General features: G+C 49.8%; 1 protein-coding gene across 1 annotated transcript; it reads left to right on the forward strand.

Moving 5' to 3' along the window:
* Positions 1-1,581: 1,581 nt before the first annotated feature.
* Positions 1,582-19,617, forward strand: DRAXIN (dorsal inhibitory axon guidance protein). Its single transcript, XM_032775415.2, has 7 exons — positions 1,582-1,783; positions 11,739-12,220; positions 14,624-14,811; positions 15,558-15,669; positions 16,843-16,932; positions 17,257-17,346; positions 19,317-19,617. Exons 2-7 carry the CDS (start codon positions 11,761-11,763, stop codon positions 19,427-19,429), a joined length of 1,053 nt encoding a protein of 350 aa, XP_032631306.1. The 5' UTR covers positions 1,582-1,783; positions 11,739-11,760; the 3' UTR covers positions 19,430-19,617.
* The last annotated feature ends 1,951 nt before the right edge of the window (positions 19,618-21,568 follow it).

Raw genomic sequence — 21,568 nt, forward strand, 5'->3', positions numbered from 1 at the left:
ATCTAAAGTCTTTTGCAATAGGCCTTTGCAGTACCAGTTTCCGATTCTGCATGCCAAGCTTCAGCCCTCCCAATGCACACATTTTGGACCCTGTCCTGCTCCTAGCGAGGCCAATAGCAAAACATCTCTTGATTTTAACAGGATTAGAACTGAACCCGTTGAAATGAATGAATGCAAAAAACCCAGCTGTGCACTGAACATTATGGCTAAGATTTGAATCACGAAAACAATGAGGACATTGCAGATCAGGGTTGCCACACAACCCAGGTGCACTTTCATTTGTGGCACAGCCCAGCTATCTTTCCTTCTGTGAGTAGTTGCGAAGAAGTCAGCGGAATTACTTCCCTGAGCAAGGAATATTCATGAATGAATGGGCAGGACCAGGGTTTACATGAGCTCCACAGAGCCCCCGTGTTCTAGTAAAGGCCTCAGCACAGCGGGAAGGATGGCAGGATTGGGCCATGAATGGGCACATTGAGAGCCCTGCGGAATAGTGTGTGCGCTCCAGAGGGCTGCGTTAAGGATACTGTAGTTGGACAGCAGGCCTTCGCATCTCTGATGCATTTATATGTTCAACAGTAACACTCTGTGGTAAATTCCCTACATGAGACATGCGGGTACATACCATGGTGCGCACACACACAAGGCATCTCTGAGGAGAGATCAGCGCAGTAAGAATTATGCCAAGCCGCTAAGATCGACTGACTTTTTTTTTTAATACAGCCAGAAATAGAGACTGTGGCAAAGGAAGGAGGGAAAGGATGTGGGGGAGACCATTTGAACTGCCAACCCTCTCCTGGGAATTAAAAAAATCTGTTGTGAGAGAAGCAGGGAAGTGAAACCCCAGGTGCGTCCTGACTTTGAAGAGACCTGTGTACATGATGGTGATGACTTTATCTTTTATTTTCCCTGCTAACACAGATGTCCCCAAATCAGGAGCTGGGGGGGGGGGAGGTTTCACCACCTTTATTCCACTCCCTAGTATGATGCGTGTGTGTGCGCGTGGGGGGGGGGGTTATCATCAAACAACCTAACAACTCCCCCCACCCCGGAGTATTTGTTCTATCCCATTTGACAGCAATGGAGACTAATCTCTTTGGGGACTGAGCCCGGGGCTCGCGTACGCGGGCAGACGCTCCACCAGCTGAGCAGAGCCTTGATCTCATTGTATCCTGCGGTCACCGCGCCACTCGCTGCCCCGGCACTCCAGAGGGCCCCAATCCGCTTTGAAGCGCTGCGGGTGTGAACGGAGGCGGGAGCTGAGCCCCGGGCCGGCAGCAGCTGCAGGCAGGTGAGGCGTTGAGCTTTGCAGCTCCCCCCACACCTGATTCCTGTGACTGGGGCGGGGTGGGGAACTTCCCTTCTCACTCTCGCACCTGGCATCAACTTCTCCCCCCGGGGGCTCCCTCCTGCCTTTGTCTCCTGCCTTTGTCTCCTTCTCTCTCTGGGGACCACCAGCTGGGGGAGCAGCCCCGCGGGGGCGCGCCTGGGCTCGGGAACGCGCACTCTCTTTCCTCCTATTGCAACACCCGCCGCCCCCAACTCTATTGCTAGTAGCTCCATCTGATCCCCCCACCCCTCTCCCCTGGGCTTCCCAGCGTCCCCAGCTCCTGGGCCGGCTCTGCACATTCCCCCACTGCCTCTCGCCCTCCCCTGTCTCCTCCTCCTCTCGGGTGTGGACAGCCCCCCCCACCCCAGCCAGGCAGATCGGCGATTCCCCTCCCTGCCCTCCCAGCTGCCTCTGCCGTCCGGGCTGCCTCCAGAGCCGAGGAGCTGCAGACAGGTAGGCAGCGGATCTCTCCCTCCCTGCACCTCTGACCTTGCAACTGGGCTCAGCCCTCTTCTCTGGGGAGGGGGCAGGGAATGGGCAGGTTCTATCGTCCTCTGGCGGGACGCCCCCCTTTCCCCCGCCCACACACCTTTCCTGCCCATCCCTCCCTCCCAGCCCGGCGGAGGGCTGTGAGATGCTGAGGGTGGCTGACTGCGCCGCGGCCCAAAGACTTCCACTTCCTTAGGCTGCCCCGATCCCTTCCCCCTCTGGGGTTCACAGCCCCTCTGGAGGGGGCTGCCCGTCACCCCCACACACCTGAGCAGCTCGAGATCCCGCTCCCCCATGCCACTCTCTGCAGGCCTGAGCTTTGGTCCAGTTCGCCTTTGCTGATTTCAGGTACAGCTGCTGATTCTTGGGGGAAAGTGTGTGAGAGGGGTGGGGGGTGACGCCTTTACATCGTGGTCCCGCTTAGAATCTCCCGGACTGGGGCGGGGGCGGGGGCTCATGCTGCTGGTCCCATGTTCCTGGTTGGTGCCAGTCTAAAGTCACTTTTAGCCAGCGATGGCTAAGCTAGAGGGGAGGTAGCCAGCCTTCGGCTTTCATTGTTATGACATGGTCCCTCTCATTAGTGCATTGTTTGAGTTCTTCTACCTCCCTGTGCCTGATTTCCCCCCCTTCCCTCCTGTATTATTGATTCTAGTCACTGTGGTTGCGGGAAGGGCTGTGGTAGGGATGCAGTTTAATCCATTCAAAGGCACCCCAGGCACTGTCTGTTCTCTCCCAGGGTTTTATTAGTTATTTTATTGTTTATTTCACATGCAGGCCCATTGCCAACAGGGTTAATTATTTCGGTTGTGGGGGGTCCTCGGAGTCAGACCTGATACAGTCACTTTTATCATCTGCACAACAGATGCCTGTGATGTTTCTTAATGCCTGGCAGAAAGTGGGGGGACTTAAGAACCTGAAAAATGTATAGAGCATCCCAGTGATTAGGCCTGTCTAGTGATCTGATCTAGTATAGATCTTTGGAGATGGGGCCATGAGTACTGGGGTCAGTCAGTCCTTATGATTAATCATCTGCTCGCCCTCTTCTCCATTCATGCTGAGAATCAGACAGTGTTGCTGTTTCCCAGCTACTTTAAATCTTAGTCACTTTGGATACTATTAGAGGCTCTGGGTCACTTTAAGATCCTGTATCAGAGGGGTAGCCGTGTTAGTCTGGATCTGTAAAAGCAGCAGAGTCCTGTGACACCTTATAGACTAACACGTATTGGAGCACGAGCTTTTGTGGGTGAATACCCACTTCGACGGATGCATGTATCCAACGAAGTGGGTATTCACCCACGAAAGCTCATGCTCCTATATGTCTGTTAGTCTATAAGGTGCCACAGGACTCTCTGCTGCTTTTAAGATCCTGGTACTCCATTCATGTTGTCTTCCTGAGTTTGCTTGTTTGCACTTTCTACTGTTTGTTTTTCTCCATCTAGCTCCTTTTGCACCTAAGAGTAACCACACTGTCCCATTGATCCTAGATGTCTCCTCAGCCTGCACTTGCTCCATTGGGAAAAGTTACTATGATGAAAAGCTTCTGTTTTCCTGTGGTTTTTTTTTTAAAGCTAATAATTGTATTCACAGAGAAACACAAGCACACACCTCTCTCAATTGCTCCCTGATTGTCCTCTAATCTTCTTCTGCTGGTGAAAGTGGGGTTGTGATTCTGAATTAAATGATTTTGGCATCAGCTAATGGCTTATTACAGCTGGTAATTCATCATATAGCATTTATATGACATTCATCCAATTCACACGTGAAGTCTTCCATCAGCACAGAGTTTGGATGGAAATTGGTTTGCATTTTCATTACATTTCCTTTTTATAAAACTGTGCATTTCTCTTGTGAAATCTGATTTAAAAAATCAACACTTATCATGCAAGGAATAATGTCAGTATCTTGCTCTGTGAGCTGATACATGGGGACAAATTCACCCCCTGAAATGATTAAGCATATTGGGTCAAATCCCCCCTGGTGTATCTCCACTGGGTGTTTTTTATCAGTTGGCTGAATGCTTTTCAGTGGCGTGTGCAGTGTCCTTTTCTATTGATCGTCCCCCGTTTGTCACTCTTGCTTTGTGCATGAAATTAGAGATTCTTCAGTGCCGTGGTGACAGCAAGTGACTGTATCTTGGATGCTAATCTCAGATTCATTGCCATTTTAATCTCATTATTGGGAAGAAGAGACCCCGTTTGATAGCAGGTCACACGTCTCTCACCAATGATGGCTGTGTCAGCCGTTTTGTGAAGCTCCAGGGAGAAAGCAGAGCAGAGGGTACTGCATATTCATCCAGGTGCCCCTCTTCCATTTCCATACCGTGTCCTATCTGTCTGTTCCACCTTCTAGGACATTGGAGGCCCAGTCCTGCAATCCTCTTGCCATAGTGCTACTGAAGTCAATAGAGCTTGAGGAAGAGTTATTCCCAAGGGTACAGGTTGAGGATTGAGGCTCAAGGTAATAGGAAGGCAAGGCCCATCTCTTGGGAGATGAGAGATTTGCAAGGTGTCCAGCACCGCTCAGAGCCAAAGTGTAAAACCTCAGAGGCAAGTGGTGACCTGATGGCAAATGTATAATTGCAAACCTCCCACTGTATGTGAGCTGCTGAAGATGGGATTTCTTGAGTAGCATTACACGTGTGACACTATGTTTCTCATCAGGAGGGCATCCCAGCTCTATCATTGATCATCAAAGCCAACATTTTTCACTGGTCACTGATCTTCAGTGCTCCGCTTGAGACACCATGGCCCTGACTTGCAGATGGGATGAGGCCATTACAACCCCAGTGGGGCCTGCTTTGCCACGGCCTACAGCATGTGCAGTCATTCCTGCCAGTGCAAAATGAGCTTGACATGGACGTAAAACCCTGCCCATTTGGAATGGTAGCATTATACGCTTACTTTGCATGGGTGTTCGTGACAACCCAGGGTGAAGGACAATGGAGAATCAGGCCCCTTTAAGGTGTCTTGGGTTGAGCATGCAAAAATAGAGATACCCAGAATTAGGTGGCACTTTTGAAAATGTGGGTCTTACCCCTCTGTGCTTCTCTCCATCCATTAATAAAACAGGGGTAATCCTAAGGAGCTGCCTCTCAAGTGCATTGTGCGGCTAAGGTCTGTAAAACACTCTGAGATCCTTGGATGAAAGGGGCCATGGCAGTGCAAAGCATCTACATTAGACAGTGTGGGTCAGGCAGCAGGGACCGACCATCTCTGCCATCTAGGCTTAGCAAGAGGCTGCATAGTGGTGGTGGGGATTTTTAGGTGTTACTGAATAGGATGCCGGGGGCCCTGAAATGGGACAGGCGTGTATTTTCCCAAAGCCCATTCAGTCCTGTGTCAGAGTCACAACCCTTCCACAATCACATTATGGGCCAAACTCAGCCCTCATACAAATGAACTCAATTTCCAGCGTACCCAAGGGGGAGCCATGAGCGCTTAGGGCATTGCAAAATTTGGCCCTGGGACTTTCTTTTGTGTAGCAGCTTTTGCAGTAACTGTAAAATGCCACACCAAGTTAAATAATAACAGAGTGAGACAGGAGCTGCAGAGAAGAAGGCTCTTTCACCAAATTTGGTGACCAGGAACAAGGAGGATCCAGGGGTGGACAAATGAAGGGGGATCAGGGTGGGCTCAGAGAGGGGAGTGAGGAAAGTTGAAGCAAGTTCATGGACCGTTTGGAAAAGGAGGAGGTGGATCCTGAAAGTAACAGAGTGCTTCTTTGTGTGCATGAGCTAGGTCTGAAAGAGGATGCCTGGGCTGGCAGCTCTGGTATGGAAGCTGTCACGCCAGAAAGCTCTTTACAAAATTGGTGACAGGAATATGCAAGAAATGCTCAAAGCCAGGGATGCGGCCATGTGCATTTCCTATATCTGGGGTAGTGGTGTTTGAGATGAGTGCATATAAGAGAGGGATGCTGGTGAAGGGGAGAGAAACGTGTGAAGTTCCACAGCACTTGCCTGCAGAAATAGAAAAACAGATGGAGAGAGCCCCAGCAGGGAAGAGAAACCTCATTTATCTGCACAATGCCATCCTCCTGACTCCAGCCCACTTGCTGTATGTCTGCTAGCCCAGACCAGAGCTCCCCCCATTCTATTCTCCTCCAGGCCCATCCATCACCCCGTCACCCCCTGGATCCTTCTTTACCGTAAGCCCTGGCAGGGATGATTGGGATTCATTGGCCATCAGCCCTGCCATGCGCACACACAACACACACACATGATGAGATACACACGTACGTTTGTCTATCCCTGCAGCTTATGTTCCTCTGTCTGGAGCGCCATGAGAGCTGTACACTGTAGCACTCCCACCACAAATTTAATTCCTTAAAGCCAGGGATAAATCTGGCCCAGGTTTCTATTCAATCCATTTTGATTCAGCCCTGGAGCTCACAAGCTGGTTTCCTCTGTCTGTCAATAGTCTCAACATTCTTTGTTCATGGGCTCAGAGCTCCTTCTCCCCCCCACCAATATGGAGTGGGAGACGGGGGGATTATTAGATATTTGAATGAATTTGGTGTTGGCCTGATGTCTTTGCTTTATCCCTGAGGAACCACCTTTAAGTTGGGGGCAGGAGATGGCTGCATTTCAGTGACACAGTAAGTCCCTGGTTTTTCTCTGTAGCGACTAAAAATGACAGAGCACATTAGTGCCCATTACATTGGTGGGTTTTGTGCTACAGATGCCTGCCCACTAGGAATGGGTCTGAGCCCCAACAAACTCATGTCTTATATAAGCTGCTGAACAGCCGCTACTTACCCAAGTTGGATTCAAACTGGTGACTTAGAATTGGAAGGCTCTATAGCCCATTAATAATCCCCTACACCATCCTGGCTGCACTGAGGGTAGTTTTAGGACCATTAGCAGGCTTGGTAGTATTTGCTTGAGACCCTTCACTCTGTTAGCACGTGTTGATCCTGCTGGGAATGTTAAGTGGGTCCTGCTGACACACTGAGGGGGGTGACTCATTACCCTGCCTGGATAAGGGAGGCAGGAGTGTCTTCTAGAGGAATGAGGATCTAGGGTGTGGGCCAAGCAGCACTGAGGGAGAATCCTGGGAGCAGCCAAGCCTGGGGGAACTTTATAATCTTTATTGCTTAAGCCGGATCCCAGGAAGGAGGTGAAATTTTGTCTCTACACTATGTACAACTTTGTTTCAGAGCAGGCTGGCAAAGGCATCTCCTTGCAGGGGCAAATTCCACTCTGACTTAACACCTACTGAGGTGAACACAGAATCTATCCTGTTATGAAAAGAGTGGAGTGGAGGTGTCAGACTGATGCTGGCTTCTATGTCTCTGAAATGCACAGCACAATGGACTTGGTACAAGTGCGATGCTCAATCAGGAGAGAGGCTACGCTGGAGCTTGGTTTGGAGGGAGGAGGATCAGGAGCCAGCCTGGCTGCTGATGGGAAGAGCAGCAGCGGGAGGCCGGAGAAGATGCAGACCAGTGTCAGAAATGAATGGGTTTGTGTGTGTAAAGCAAAGGATACTGTAGATGGGAAGAGAGAACTTGCAGATTGTGCAGGGGAAGAGGATTGGGAAGTAGAGGTAGCAGCTGGATCTGGGCATATGACTGGCTGATGCAGAAGAGGATGCACTATCTGGAGGAGTCCCATGCTGACAAGGGGCATTGTAGGAGTTGCTCTTTAATGGAGTGGCGGTTCCATTAACTCAGGGTGGCCTGAATGTATCCTGTTGTCTTTGGAGTCAAGCAGGCAGAACAGCAGCATTAACACTTCTTAGCTCCTCGGATGACAGGCGCTGTTTGATATCACATATTTATTATTGCAAACCTGGGCCCTCTTTCCCATGCCCACAGATCTAGTGCAGAGTGGAGGTAGCCCTCTGGCCCCTGCAAGATTCCAAACTGTATCATGCCCTCAGGGTAGCTCCTAGGGCCAGGGCCTGGGCGCTGCACTTTCCCAGTTGGCGAAAAGCTGCATTTAAGTTCACAGCAGCATTTAGCCCCGCAGGGGTGCTCTGCGTCTGATTCTTTGGCATCAGGACCCCAGAAGAACACGTGGCTGGGGTAATGTTCAAGTGGAAAGCAAAGGGCTTGTGGCTGCACTAGTGATTGTGATGTGTGGCCCAGGCAAGAACCGCCTGTTTAATCCACTCTTGGCACCTGCTGTTCCTTCTGCTTGGTACCCTCCCATTTCTCCTGTGGATGAGAAGGTGAGACACTGTTCCCAGTCCTTAGAATTCGGAGTTGCCAAGATCCAACTGGTTTGCTCTAATTTAAAAAAACAAGATGAAAATGTTCTGGACACAGAGATACTGTTTTTTGCTCAACAATATTTATTGTTTCACTGGCCTTGGACTGGGAACTGCAGATGCTTTGCTAGATGGATTCCATGTTGTAACTCTAGATTTTGCATGAACCACAATGAAATGCTATTTTGTAGCATGGCCTCCCTTGGCAAGTAAGAGATTCCAATGCATCGCAAAGCAATGCTTAGACAAGCAGCTTTCCTTGTTCATTAGCAGCCCTAAATAAAGGCACGGGTGCTGTCTACACTAGCGCTGCTTAGGCCTGAACTTCCAGGGGAGAGGGCTTTTCCCGATGGGAGTGGAAAAGTATGGAAAGGTTTGCCTCCTTCCACTCTCTAAAGACCCACAGGCAGTAACTGTAGGAAGGCTGTGACAGAGCTTGCTGGGGATAAATAAGCAGGGTTTTCACTAGAGGACTGAAGAATTCCTTCTTATGAGCACATCAGTTGCTCCTGGCAGCCAGGGCTTCCCTTTCTTCCTTATGCGCTGGTGACAAATCCCCAGCAAAATGTGCCAATGGTAAAGATTCTGTCAGTAACAAGTAATGGGCATTTGGCGAGACCTTTTAACTCATGTCTTCCATGTTTAATTAAAGTTTGATTCCTAAGACGCGCACACTGAATCTCCCTTACACAGCAGTCGTGCTTTCCTGGGAGCTAACCCTCAGAAAGCTGAGCTGGCTCCTTTATCCTGTCTCAGGGCCAGATTCTGCTCTTGATAATGCAGGTGTGAATGCAGAGGAGCTTTCACTAACCTCAGGGGAGACGCTCCGGATTTACACTGAATCTGTGTCATAGTTTGAAACTCAGGGAAAACATCTTAACTGTGGAAGAGAATCTTAGGCCTCCTGTGGTCGGCTTCATGAAGCAGCAGTGGCGCTGGCATCAAAGGAGATGCTAGTTATTCCCCTTTCCTCTGCTTTCTTGTCATGCTGACTCTAGCTGGACAATCCATAGAGGCTGCCTGGAACCTGAAGGGTTAATGGCTGCTGTGCAGTGGTCTGAGGTTTAGCCATTGCAGGCATGTACTTAGGAGGTGCTCACTGGCAGCTGGGCTGATCAGAGGTCCTGATATCAATGGCTTTGTTTTAAAAAGGCAACCCCTCCCCCCCGGTGAAAAAAGTGTCCTGATTTTTCACATTTGCTATCTGGTCACTGTCCTGGGAGCAGGGGGAAATTAATCAGGAGTGAAGAGAATTGGTGGGAGGAAAGATGTTGGTGTGCCAAGCTCTGCACCCCCAAAGAGACACAGTTCTTCCTCTGTGATATAGTTTTTTTACAATCTCATATTAAGCCGAGTCCACCAGTACCAGCGTCAGCCACGGAAGCTTTTTTGTGGCCTAACCCAGCAGAGGAGGTGAAGAGCTGCAGTTAAATTCTAGAGATGGTCATTGCCTTTGGGGTTTGGGCTTCCTATTGCTCCATCCAAATGTGTATAGCCCAGACTCAGGGGGACCAGCCTCCTCCGTGCCATGCTAATAACGGTACCTCTGTCCCACGGCAATAGGTGCACTAGAACAGCTTAAGAAGTATTCTCAATGGGAAAAGATTGGTTTTGGAGGGGTTGGGGGAGGGATGAGAGAAGGTGTGTATGACCAGGGCAGTGAAGTCCATACACTGATTGTATGAGGGTCTGAAGACCCGTCTTAGAACAAAAACTCGAGCAGTAAAGAAACCATGTGAGAAATCTGAATACAAAGAGAAGTAAATAATAATATTTTGCCCTCACCATTCCATCTAAGGATCTCAAATGGTTTTACTGACCTAACAAGTCTCCTGACACCAGTGGAGAAACTGAGGCAAGGAGTGGTGAAGTGACTTGCCCAAGGCCACAGGGTGGCAGAGCAGGGAATGGAACCCAAGAATAGCAGCTCAGAACCCCAGTCCCAATCCCCTATTTGGCACATGAGACAGCCCTCCCACCCTTAGCAGTCCAACAGAGGTGACTGGAAACATTTGTCTGCTGCCTGGCTACCCTTCAATGGAACACTTCCAGGGTTTACTCAGACCCTGCTTTGCTTTAGCTTCCCTGGTGCAGCCTAGCCCCAAGCCAATCATCTGCCCTACAAGGCCATCAGCTGCGTCCAGTTCTGACATTTTCATTTCAAGCAAGTCAGCCGTGAGGAGACCCAGAATGCCGACCTGCCTGGCAGGCAGCTCCAGCACGGCAGCTGGCGCTGGACTGCCCCACCATTTCCCATAGGAGCCAGGATCCCATCTCTACCTACTCGGCTGGCAGGAGGTAAAAGGGAAAGGTAGGGGGGCTAGTCAGAAATCAAAGGGAGGCATCACCATTGATTAATGACCTTCATTTGCACATGAAACTGGAACCTCTCCTCCCCTGCAGGCCTTGCACATGCTGCTGTAACCAAGGCTGGAATAGGAGGAGGTAACCAAGGAGGAGGGACTCATTCATTGCCAGCCTTGAGCCTCTTCACGCTGTGTTCACATTCAGTCCTGAATCTTGGCCTGCCTCCCACTCCATACTGCTTCAGTCCTGGCCTCCCCCTGCGCTCCATGTGCATCCAGTCTCAAGGACCCTCCTCGTTTGCTGTACTCCTTGGCCCTGCCTGCATGTTATAGTCATTGACCCCTGGTGTCCCAAGAGATGAGAGGTGGGGCTAAGCTGCCAACGTGGGTTCTGGACTCCAACTTCCCCCAGAGGTCAGGGCTCTTCCTAGCTGGTGAGGTTTGGTTGGACTATTGGGCTGACGCTCAGTTTGACTGAAATCAAAGAAACTGCCCATTTATGCCAGCTGAGGTGCTAGCCCAGGGGCCCTAGCCTGGAATGTCCCCTTTACCCACTGGTTCTCAAACGCACTCCTTATTCATGTTGAGTCAGCAATCCCTGGACAGGAGACTCTTTGTGTCGCAGAAGCAACTGCAGAGCCAGTGTCTTCCCACGTAACAGGCTCGTTGATCGAATTATGTCTTTCCTTTGGCTGTTTTCCTTGATGCAAGGTTTTGCTAAATGCAGGATCTGCAAGGATTGCATACTCTTTGCCAGGAGGATACATGGGACGGGGTGAATAAATCCAGCATGTGACGATACTGCCTTCTGGCCACTCTCCTTCTGCAGTGCTGCTCACCCTCTTAAGTCAGCCATGTGGCACAGAGGGCAGGAGTGAGCGTCAGAGCACCTGGATTCTGTTCCCAGCTCTGCCAGTTGGTGATGTTGACCAACACACTTAATTTCTTGGTGTCTCTCCTGTTCCTCAAATGGGGATCACAACACTTGGCAGTCTTTGTAAAGCATGTTGAGAGCCTCAGGTTAAAGCCACATTCAATGAAACTGAAAGGCAGAAGATTTCAAACTGATAAAAGGAGAGGCTGTTGTTGTTGTTGTTGTTATTATTTTGCATAATGCTCGGTTGGCATGTGGAACTCATTGCCACATGATATCATGGAGGCCAGGAGCCTAGCAGGATTCAGATCAGGATGAGACTTTTATATGGCTAACAAGAACATCCGGAGTGGTGCTATTAAGGGATAAAAACACAGTCCCACAAGGCTGGAGTGCAGCTGTGGGAACAGTGAGTGTGACGTGTTTAAAGGGCTGATCTCAATCCCGGTATGGGGTAGGGGGTTTTGTGGGCTCTACAAGGCCTGGATTCTTTGATAAGCTTGATGTTGATTATATGTTTACCTCAGGTGCGGCAAGGCGCCCAGGATTATGGCATCTTCCTCCTGCTCCTTGTCCCCTTTCTTTTTCTTCTGTGTCCTGGTTCTCTCTGACATCTGCCCAGTGGGATCCCTGGACTCTGGCACCCAGGACAAAAACATCCCAGAGAATAAAAACAACCTGCAAAACGAGGAGCTGTGGCAGCATCAGCCCAGAGCAGGGCACCACCGCAGGCATGGTGGAGCCAAGAAGGACAGGGCCCATGGCATGACTTCCAGAGGGCAGGTGTCTGGAGAGGAGGCCCTCAGGCTGGCAAGTGGGACTCCAGCTGGGGAGGACCAGGGAGCAATCCAGCGGCCCGCTGCCCTGAAGCAGCAGAAGGACGTGTTTCTGGGCTTTGAGTTCCCATATCCTGAGAGAGGGAACCAGTCCCCGGGGTCGGAGAGGGGGAAGAAGCAGAACCGGGAGCACCGGCGGCACAGCCGCAGGGAAAGGCTGAAACAACAAAGAGGTAGCAGAACCCTAAGGGACTCAAAGGGACCAAGGTCTCCTGGCCACTTCAGAGGGCAAAGTGTATGTGGGGGGTGGGCTGTGCCATGAATTGGCAGGCCACAAGCAGTCTTATTACTTGTGCGGAAGAATGGCTCCCTGCTTAGAGATGAGGAGAGATGGATACATACAGGTCTGTCGCATCTTAGGTGCATTTAACATGCACGATTTCAGCTTCACGCAGTCGGCAAAAGCAAGAAAAACAAAAGAGAAACAACAATTTAAATACTGTTTCTGTAGAGCGGCATTTCCGCCCGCCATTACTCTCGATGTAATTATGACTATACGCGATTTTCGCTTTACGGCCCCTCCCCGAGTGAGCCGCCCGGCCGACCCCTGCACTGGCGGGCGGGGCAGTGTGGGCGAAGGTGGCTGGGGGAGTTGTTGTGCAGGGACGTATGGGGGAAGGCGTGAGGGAGCGGGCAGTGGGGGTGGCGTAGTGAGGGGGAAAGGGTGGCTAGGAGGGCCGGGTGTGGGGAAGGTATGTTGGCGGCCGTCCAGTGGGCAGTGTGTGTGTGAGGGGATGTGGGCTGGAGGGGAGGGACAGTGTGGGAGAGAAGGGAAGTGTGTGATGGGGATGGGCAGTGTGGGGGGGAGTGGCAGTGTGTGGTGGGGAGGGGCAGTGTGTTTGTGAGGGGGAACATGGCTGGGGAGGGGCAGTATGGGAGAGAAGGGAAGTGTGTGATGGGGAGGGACAGTGTGGGAGGGAAGGGCAGTGTGTATGGGGAAAGGTGATTAGGGAAGGGCAGTGTGTCAGGGTTCTGGGGGTGAGGGAGGAGGGTGATTGGGAATGGGCAGTGTGTGTGTGCAGAGGTGTAGAGGAGCATGGGAGGGTGTTTGAGGGCAGTGTGTGTGGCTGGTGTGATCCGGTGGGTGGGCATCTGTACAAAATATGCACAAGAAAATGTGAAAATGTTGAAATCTCAGGTTGTCACAATTCATTGCTGTTTTGTAAAAGTTATGTGATTTTGGGAAGGAAGGAAACCCTGAAATTTCATGAGGGTTGGGTTGTTTTGGCTTTCTTTGGGGGTTTTATTGTTGTTTCTTTTTCTCAACTGGTCCAGTTTACAAACACATCTAAGCAATGTTCAAAACTGCCAATCTTGACCTTGGAACATTACCAGAATTGGAAATTAATACATACGTACGTACCTACGTACGTACATACATATGTACGTACATAAAACAATTTTCATCCACATTATTTTTATTTATTTATTTATTTTGCATCAAAACTTGAATTCTCATGATTTTCAGTCAAGCCAATTTAGCAAAGTTGTGTGAAACGTAAATTTTGCAGGTGCCAAATTACACTAACAGAATTTAAAAGTTGCTTTAATTTAACAACGGGGCTGCTTTGCTTCTCAGTTCAAGCTGTGTTTATGCATGACTCTGGGGGCCAGTTTCTCAGCTGGTGTAAATCAGCATTGCTCTATTAGAGCTAATGCAGCTATGCCAATTTACACTAACTGAGAATTTGGCCTCCGATATTTCCCATGGCTCACCTCAATCTCTTTCTGCCCTCCCTAAAAGAAAGAGCCCTTGGTTGCTTTCTTATGGGACTGACTGCTTCAGACAAGGTCTAGAGGAGGGAGAACAAAGAACACTAATGCTGGTTTCAGGCAGTATTTTTCCCAGACTGTTGCAATCTTCCTGTGTAGATATAAATTTAGCTTAAGGTGTAAATTTAAACTGATTTAGTGAAGCTAGTACAAAGGGCTGTGTGGACGCTCTTACTTCAGTTTATCTTAAACAGTCAACTAGGAACAGATATACACAGAACCAAAATAAACTCCTCTCAAACTGAAATAAGTGTGTGCACACAGTGGTTTGTAGTGGCATAACTATATTGGTTTCAATTGGATTTAAATTAAACAGTTACAGTTTACCAATTAAGGGTGGGTTACTCAAAAGCACTCAGCCATACTCTACTCCTATTGACTCCTGCGAGTGTTGGCTGAATCCCACAATATAGTTTTAAATCAACGGCCATGCCCTGTTTTGCTATGGCATTCCCAGATAAGCTCTTCGGGGCAGAGATTATTCTGTTCTGTTTGTACAGCACCAAGCACCATCAGCTGCTGGGTTGGCCCTTCCACAATACAGATTAATAATAATAATAATCAATAAAAGTCTGTGTCAGCCGCTTCGAAACTTCCCCTGGGAAAGATGGATTTGGAATGAGATGGATTTGAACTGCTTCCCCCACCCCACACACCTTAAGGTCCAAGTGCATCTGATGTCCGGATCCAGATTCAAAGGCTGCAGGTGGTGTTGCGGTGTAACTCCCCAGGGGAAATTCGGTTGCCCCTAGCAAGGAAAGGGATGAGGAAGATGAAGTTGTTGTCCTTGTCACCTTGTGTAGGCAAAGGCCCTGACCCTGGGCCAAGCTCGCTGTATAAGAAGCCTGAAAACTTTGAGGGGCAGTTTCAAAACCTGCAGGTGGAGGAATTCACGGGTCTGGCTTCCACGGTGCTCCTCTTCACCACGCTGGAGACAGCAACTTCTACTGAGGAACCACCAGCTCTTCCAGCCGCATCCCTTCGGCCCCAGGTAAAGGTGCATCTGTTAAACGCACTGGACCCTCCACCACTGCCGCTTGCTGGAATTTTCGAAGTGACCTGAGGGAGTTAAGTGCTCAGCTGTCCTAAGTCAAGCTCAGTGATGGTATGGAGGTTGAGGATGGCTGGCTATCCCCACCTGGAGACAGCAGAATCCTGGGAGAGGAAACAGGTAGCTGCTTGGTGCTACCATCTCCCCCGCAGTGATCAGCTCTCTACTGAAAAACACCTTCTCTTCACCCAGTGTGAGACCCCAAAACTTCCCCATGAGCTACAATACCCTCCTGCCCCTTTCAGGCATCCACTTTCCAGGTGTATTGTCTGATGCAAAAGCTCTCCTAAAAAGTTCCTCAGAGACAACCAGAGCATTTCCTCACTCAGGAAGATCACCTCCTTTGATTGAAACATCTCCAGCATGTCCCAGTGGACCCAGGATGCACCTGGAAGCCAGGAACTCACGAGTCCTCATCCTGGGCTCTGCCACTGACTTGCTTTAAAGCCACAGGGTAGGATTTTCAGAAGCAAGCAGCATTGACCTAACTGCTCCTGTTGAGGTCTCCAGGAGTTTTATCCTTGGCTTCAAAGGGAACAGTGAGGCCGATGCTGAACAATCTGTGAAATAGGGGTAAAAATCCCCACTTCTGGGGAGTTAGTGTCCTTAAAGTACCTGCTGAAATTTCCCTGCAGGGCCCTACAGAAGGGTATACTACTTACTGCCTTGCTTCTTGTCATCTGCAGGCCCGTGTCAGGCAAGATGGGGACGTGATGCCTACCCTGGATATGGCTCTGTTTGATTGGACAGATTATGAAGACCTCAAGCCAGAAATGTGGCCATCTGCCAAGTGGAAAGGTATCCATGGGACCCACTATTGCTACCTGGACCCTCCACCATCCTTCTAAGGCTTGGGGGTCCCAGCTATCCAGGAAACTGGAGGACAGACTTGGGGGTGAAGGAAGGAGTAGGAGAGACAGCCAAAAAGCTAATGTTGTCTTACTGCATTGGTTAGATTGTGCAGTTGATTATATCTAACGCACCCCTGCCATGGCTGTACCCAGACTCTGTGCTTGTCAAGATGAGGATGCATATTTTAGCTTTATAAGCATCCATGCAAATACCCAGGGTTGGCTCCAGGCCCCAGCACGCCAAGCGCGTGCTTGGGGCGGCAAGCTGCAGGAGGCGCCCGGCCGGCGCTGCGAGGGCAGCAGGAAGGCTACCTTCACAGGCGTGCCTGCGGAGGGTCCACTGGTCCCACGGCTTCGGAGGACCTCCCACACGTGTGCCTGCGGAGGGTCCGTTGGTCCCGCGGCTTCGGAGGACCTCCCGCCGGCGTGCCTGTGGAGGGTCCGCTGGTCCCGCAGCTTCGGTATTGAGCAAACCACATCTCTGCAGTATCAAGTGATTTATCTGGTATTGTCAGGTTCAGCTGGAAAGAGAACAGTGTTAGTGCCAACGGCTAAGGAATTTGTCATTGTTTTTCAAGAGCTAATCCACGAATCTAGCTATGGAAAGTATTGTTTTTAGAACTGTCTCCATTAGCTGGGGCTGATTCTTTTGACTCCCGCTAAACCCTTCTTCTATCCACTTGTATTTTGTGTTCTGGAGCAATTTGCCCTGAGCTGGTCCAGAAGATGTAGTTTGGGTTAGGTTCAGGCTGAGGGAGGATTCCAATAAGCAACGAAGCCTGTGAGGAGCAGAGATGAAACTTGAACTGTAGAAGTTTGGATCCAGATCAGAACTTCTCTAAAGTTTGAGGACCTTTGGATCTAGGGATGGTTTGGTTCCGGTCCTACCTCTAGGAAGGAGTGCTGATCTCGGAAGCTTTCAAAGACCTTCTGTTCCCTGTGAGCAGTGGGAGTGCTAGTCATTTGGACTAGTGAGAGGGAACATGGGAGAAGGTCAAAGTAGCTTAGCACCTGCTAAAGAAATGCTGCTACTTCACCAACCCAGACCGCAGGAAGGTTCAGGTTGCTGGAAAAGATACTGCCCCATTGAATTCCATCAGCTATTTGCTCTTCTCCCTAGAGAACCACCGTAGTAAGAGCCCCAGCAGTGGGAATGAAACCATGGCAGCTGAAGGAGAACCATGTGACCATCACCTTGACTGCCTCCCAGGTGAGCACCAGCCTCATAAAAACAAATTCATTCATTGCGGAGTTGGTTGCAGACTCTGGAGTGTTTGGAATCCAGGCCTGGATTCTGGGGCTGGGGTCGGGGGAGGGAGGGGTGACATCCCCCTGTAACTTATCCTAATTTTGAGAAATGAGTGGGGTGCTGAGGTGAACGTGGAGCCTGCTGTGAACATCCATGTTCTGACAATGCACTGGGACTGTGACCTGGAGGACTTTCTGCTCCAGGCAGGTGCCAATGGGGAGATAATTCAACTGTATTTTCTCTCCTTTTGACCATCTCTTGATGGCTCATTCGCTGTGTTGGCAGGATCCTGCTGTGACTTGCGTGAGCACCTCTGCAAACCGCACAATCGAGGCCTTAATAACAAATGTTATGATGACTGCATGTGCACTCAAGGTGAGTTCAGCTTGTCGCTGGTGGGAGACCCCAAAGTCCTTGTTTTCTTATTATCGCTGGTTCAGTGGCTGGCTACAGAGATTATAGAGGGGCAGTGTAGTCTAGCAGTTTGAGAGCCAGGACCCCGAGTTCTAATCTTGTCTCTGCCATTAACTTACTGCATGTCCATGGTCAAGTCATTTAATCTCTCTACTTCCTCACCTGCAAAGTAGGGAAATTAATCCCTCCATACCAGTCTCAGCAGAGGAGTGTGAGCAATAATCCATTAATGGCTGTAAGGGGCTTTGAAAATGCACTTTGCTATATACTTTCTAGGTAGATTTTTCTCAGATGTGTACATTGTAGCAGGATATTCTAGACCCAGGACCTTATTCAAACATGATGCTGTGATAGATTGGCCTCAGGAAGATGCTCCTATGGAAATCACAGTGGGGCTGCCCCAGGCTCTGTTTCATGTTGAGGCTACTTAAGTTAATGACAAGTATGCATTTCTTATTGTATGTTGATATCCCATGAGATACAGTAGTAGCATCATAAATTTGGAGTCAAGTGAAGCTCTCATGATATGTGTTTTTCTTATGGGGGAACTGAACGGCCTGGGGGCATTGGTAATGAAATGCAGAACCTTTCCCCTCTTGGTAGACAGGTCTGAATGCAGCTCAGAGCAGTGGTATCCAAATCCAAGTGCCATCTGCTCAGTGACCTGTGAGATCGGTCCAGTGGACAACTGCCCACATCATAAAATCCATCTCTCAAAGGCAATTTTGTTGGCTGTCTGATTGCAGAAGCCAGGGAGACTGAAGTCCCTCTCGCTCCTGAAAGGTACTGTCTCTAGGGGAAGCTTGCACTGCCCAGCCTGTGCTGTCCCTGCCCTGTGGAGCAAAAGAGTGCTCTTGTCTCCAGGGCTGTTCATGCAGCGCCTTCTGGCAATACTGAGGGGCAGCCATACATCATTGTCCTCAGTGGAGCTAGCTGGATTTCTAGGAGCTGGCCCAACGTTCTAAATACTTCCCATGGTTCTGATTGACAAGAGGATAACTAAGAAGAGACACCAAAAAACAAATGTACCAGATCTCAGCGCCAGATGACTTACCGGGGCAAATTCCCAGAGTGAAACACCCTCCTTAAGAAGGCTGTTCATTGGTATCTTTTTAAAACAGAGGCTGCTTTCCTTGTATACATATATTACTTCTTCACCAAAGGCTACATCAACCAGCATCACATGTTCCCTACACTTGAGGACCCGATCCAAACCCCATAGAAGTCGATGGAAAGACTCCTCTGGACTTCCGTCGGCTTTGGATCAGGCCCTCAGTCACCTCTGTCAGATGCCTCTGCCTCCTCTCGTGGAGTTTGAGAGAGAGAAAGTAGCAAGGGGAGCTCCCTGACTGTTGCTGCTCTCATAGCCACACATTACTGTAATTTCCCAGTGGCAGGATCGCTTAGACAATAATAGGAAGTAATCGGGGGAGACCAAGCAAAACTTCCTATGGATTGTCTTTATTGTTGTCAGTGGAATTTCTGAAGCGCCTGTACAACACACTGTCTGCACCAATGAAATCGCAGCCATTAATGAACAGACGTCACCTTTGAGCTGTGAGCTAAATAGCCTCTAATACAAGAGACAAGAAAACAATCAGCCCTGCACGGTCCAGCGCAGGTGATGGGACTTCTCTGCCATTCTGGTCCAAATGGCTCACCCAGCGTTCATGGGACAGTCCCCGTTGTGGTGGGTTCTGCCATTGGCTCTGTGTGTCACCATGAGTCACATGTCCTCACTGCTGAGCTTGCCTCCGCTTCTCCTACTGTAAGATGAGGACCAGCCTAATTCCTTGAAAGCTCTATTCACCAGCACGCATGCAGACTCCAGTACAATTCCGTGTGTGTGTGTGAGTGCGCACACGCACACCCAGATTACTCCCCAGAGCAGTTAGACCATCTCACACTCATCATCTGTGTCTTCTGTGCAGGGCTACGTTGCTACGCCAAATTTCACCGGAACCGAAGAGTGACCCGGAGGAAAGGGCGTTGTGTGGAGCCGGAGTCAGCCAGCGGTGATCAGGGATCATTCATTAACGTGTAGAAGAGGGCAGAGATTCATTTCCAGCCTGGAGGGCCAGGGATGAGTTATTTATAACTAGCAGTGTGGGGGGGTGGGGAATATCTACCAAATGATTGAAGCTGCAGGCTCTGACCGGGCAGGGCCCCAACAAGACTGATTCTGGTGATGAGATGAGGGTAGTGGTTCTCCACCTTTTCTATCCCAGGATCACCACCCCCCGGACATCTGTCCCATCGCGCTGGGACCCCCCTCTCCCATCTAGCAGAGTGATTGGGGCCCCCAACACCAGTTCATGACCCTTGAGTTGAGAACCTCTGAAACAGGGGAAAGGGGCCTTATATCCTCTCTGCTGAGAGGGAAAGAGAATTCAAAACTCTCTTCTCACTGCAGCTGAAGTTGCCTCCTTTAGGTTGAATGGAAGCCAGGGCTTAAGTCTTTCGTCTTGGTTATTTCTTGTGAGAAGACTGGGAGGAGCTGCCCTAGGAATCCTGGGTTCTGGGACAGGTGGGCGGGTGTCCTTGTTCTCTCCTGCTTGAAACCTACATGAGAGATCAGAGAAAATAACCAGGAATTGGAAACCCAAACCGGACCATTGTGTGGGACATGCCCATTCTCTGCAGACCTGAAATTCTTGCTTTCCCCTATGGCTCATCGCCTACAACCAGTCGGATTCTTTCTTCTCTACCTAGGATTGTGGGGCAGTGATGCACGGCTAAGCAGTGCTTTATTGATAGCCCGCGCCACACACTAGACAAACACCCGCCTTCACTGGTGACTCTGTCCAGAACCCACACCTCAGTGTCTGCGTGGGGTAATTTGGAAGATAAGAACCTGAACCTCAGCAGGTGTATGTGGCTGCTGCTCCATTGACTTCAAGGGAGTTGGGCCCATTTTACACCACCTGAGGATCTGGCCCTGTGGTAATAGCCTCCTGTCCCAGATCTGGACTTTAGCATCCAAAATCTGGGGGCTTACCTGAAACTCCCCCAAGCTCACTACCAGCTTGGATATTCTCGCTGCCACCAGGTCAGGAATTATAGGACCCTGATCCCCCTTTCCTCTCTCTGGTGTCCCAACCTTCCTTTGGGGACCCCCAAGACCCAGACCCCTGGGTCTCTCTCTTCTCTCCCTCTCCAGCTTCCCTCCCCCCCCGGCCCCGTTCCTGGGTTAGCCGGTGCGAGACTAGACTTCACTCTTTGAATGCAACCGGAGAAGCAATCTAGCGTCCCGAGGCTATGCATTCACAAGCTAATCACAGCTAGCACACAAGGAAAATCCCCCTCCTGATCTCGTAGCAGTAACTAGAGAAAAAATTCAACCACAAGAGAACAGAGGATGATTCTTTTTCTCTTTCCCCGTAGCCTGCCTTTCCTGGAAACAATAGGAAAATAGCCCACAGCCTGGCTTTCCCTTTCCCTTTGCCTCACTAGGAAAAGAAACTCCCACCAGTTTTCAAAAGAAAACTTTTATATAAAAGAAAGAAAGTACAAAACAATACTCTTGCATTAAGAAATCCAATACAGGCTCTTGCTTATAAGAAAATATGAATAAACAGTCTGATTTAAAGATACCGATAAACCAGTCCAGCAAATCAACATACATGGAAATTACAACACAAAGCTCATCATAGCGAAATACTTTGCTTTCCTTTGTACTCACAGATGTTTAGGGGAAACCTTGAGATAAGAGGGAGGTAGAAGGAAACTGTGTTTACTCATAGCCGAGAAAACAACAAAGACCCCGAGTATTACAAATTTCCCGCCCCTGACTTTTAAACAATCCAGTTCTCTGATTGGTCCTCTGGTCAGGTGTTTGGTTACCCTTTCCAGGTAAAAGAAACTTAACCCTTACTTTACCTATCTACTTATGACAGGCCCTACATGTGTAGGTGATGAGTCACTGGATCTTAGTTCTGCTCTTTGCTTTGCCAGAAACTCGCTGTGGGGCCAGGGTGAGTCACTCTACTGCTCTGTGCCTCTGTTTCCCCTTCTGTACAATGGAGATGTCTCCCTCCCTCCTTCAGTTCATTCATGTTGGTGACCCACTTTTCAGACCCTCTGGTGCACTGTGCTGTTGGCAAGGGGCACCAGCCAGCATGCTCCCTTTCAGAGGACCAGCAGCTCGGCACGCAATCTGATCTGAGTGACCAGGCAGATCAAT

The sequence above is a fragment of the Chelonoidis abingdonii genome, chromosome 23, assembly GCF_003597395.2.
Source record: "Chelonoidis abingdonii isolate Lonesome George chromosome 23, CheloAbing_2.0, whole genome shotgun sequence".
NCBI lineage: Eukaryota > Metazoa > Chordata > Testudines > Testudinidae > Chelonoidis > Chelonoidis abingdonii.

Bases quoted from the DNA above. Each gene is read 5' to 3' on its own strand.
- DRAXIN (XM_032775415.2), top strand. From the start codon at position 11,761: ATGGCATCTTCCTCCTGCTCCTTGTCCCCTTTCTTTTTCTTCTGTGTC. The intron at 12,221-14,623 runs GTAGCAGAACCC...CACCTTGTGTAG, and splicing joins AAGGCTGAAACAACAAAGAG to GCAAAGGCCCTGACCCTGGG. The intron at 15,670-16,842 runs GTATCCATGGGA...TCTTCTCCCTAG, and splicing joins GCCATCTGCCAAGTGGAAAG to AGAACCACCGTAGTAAGAGC.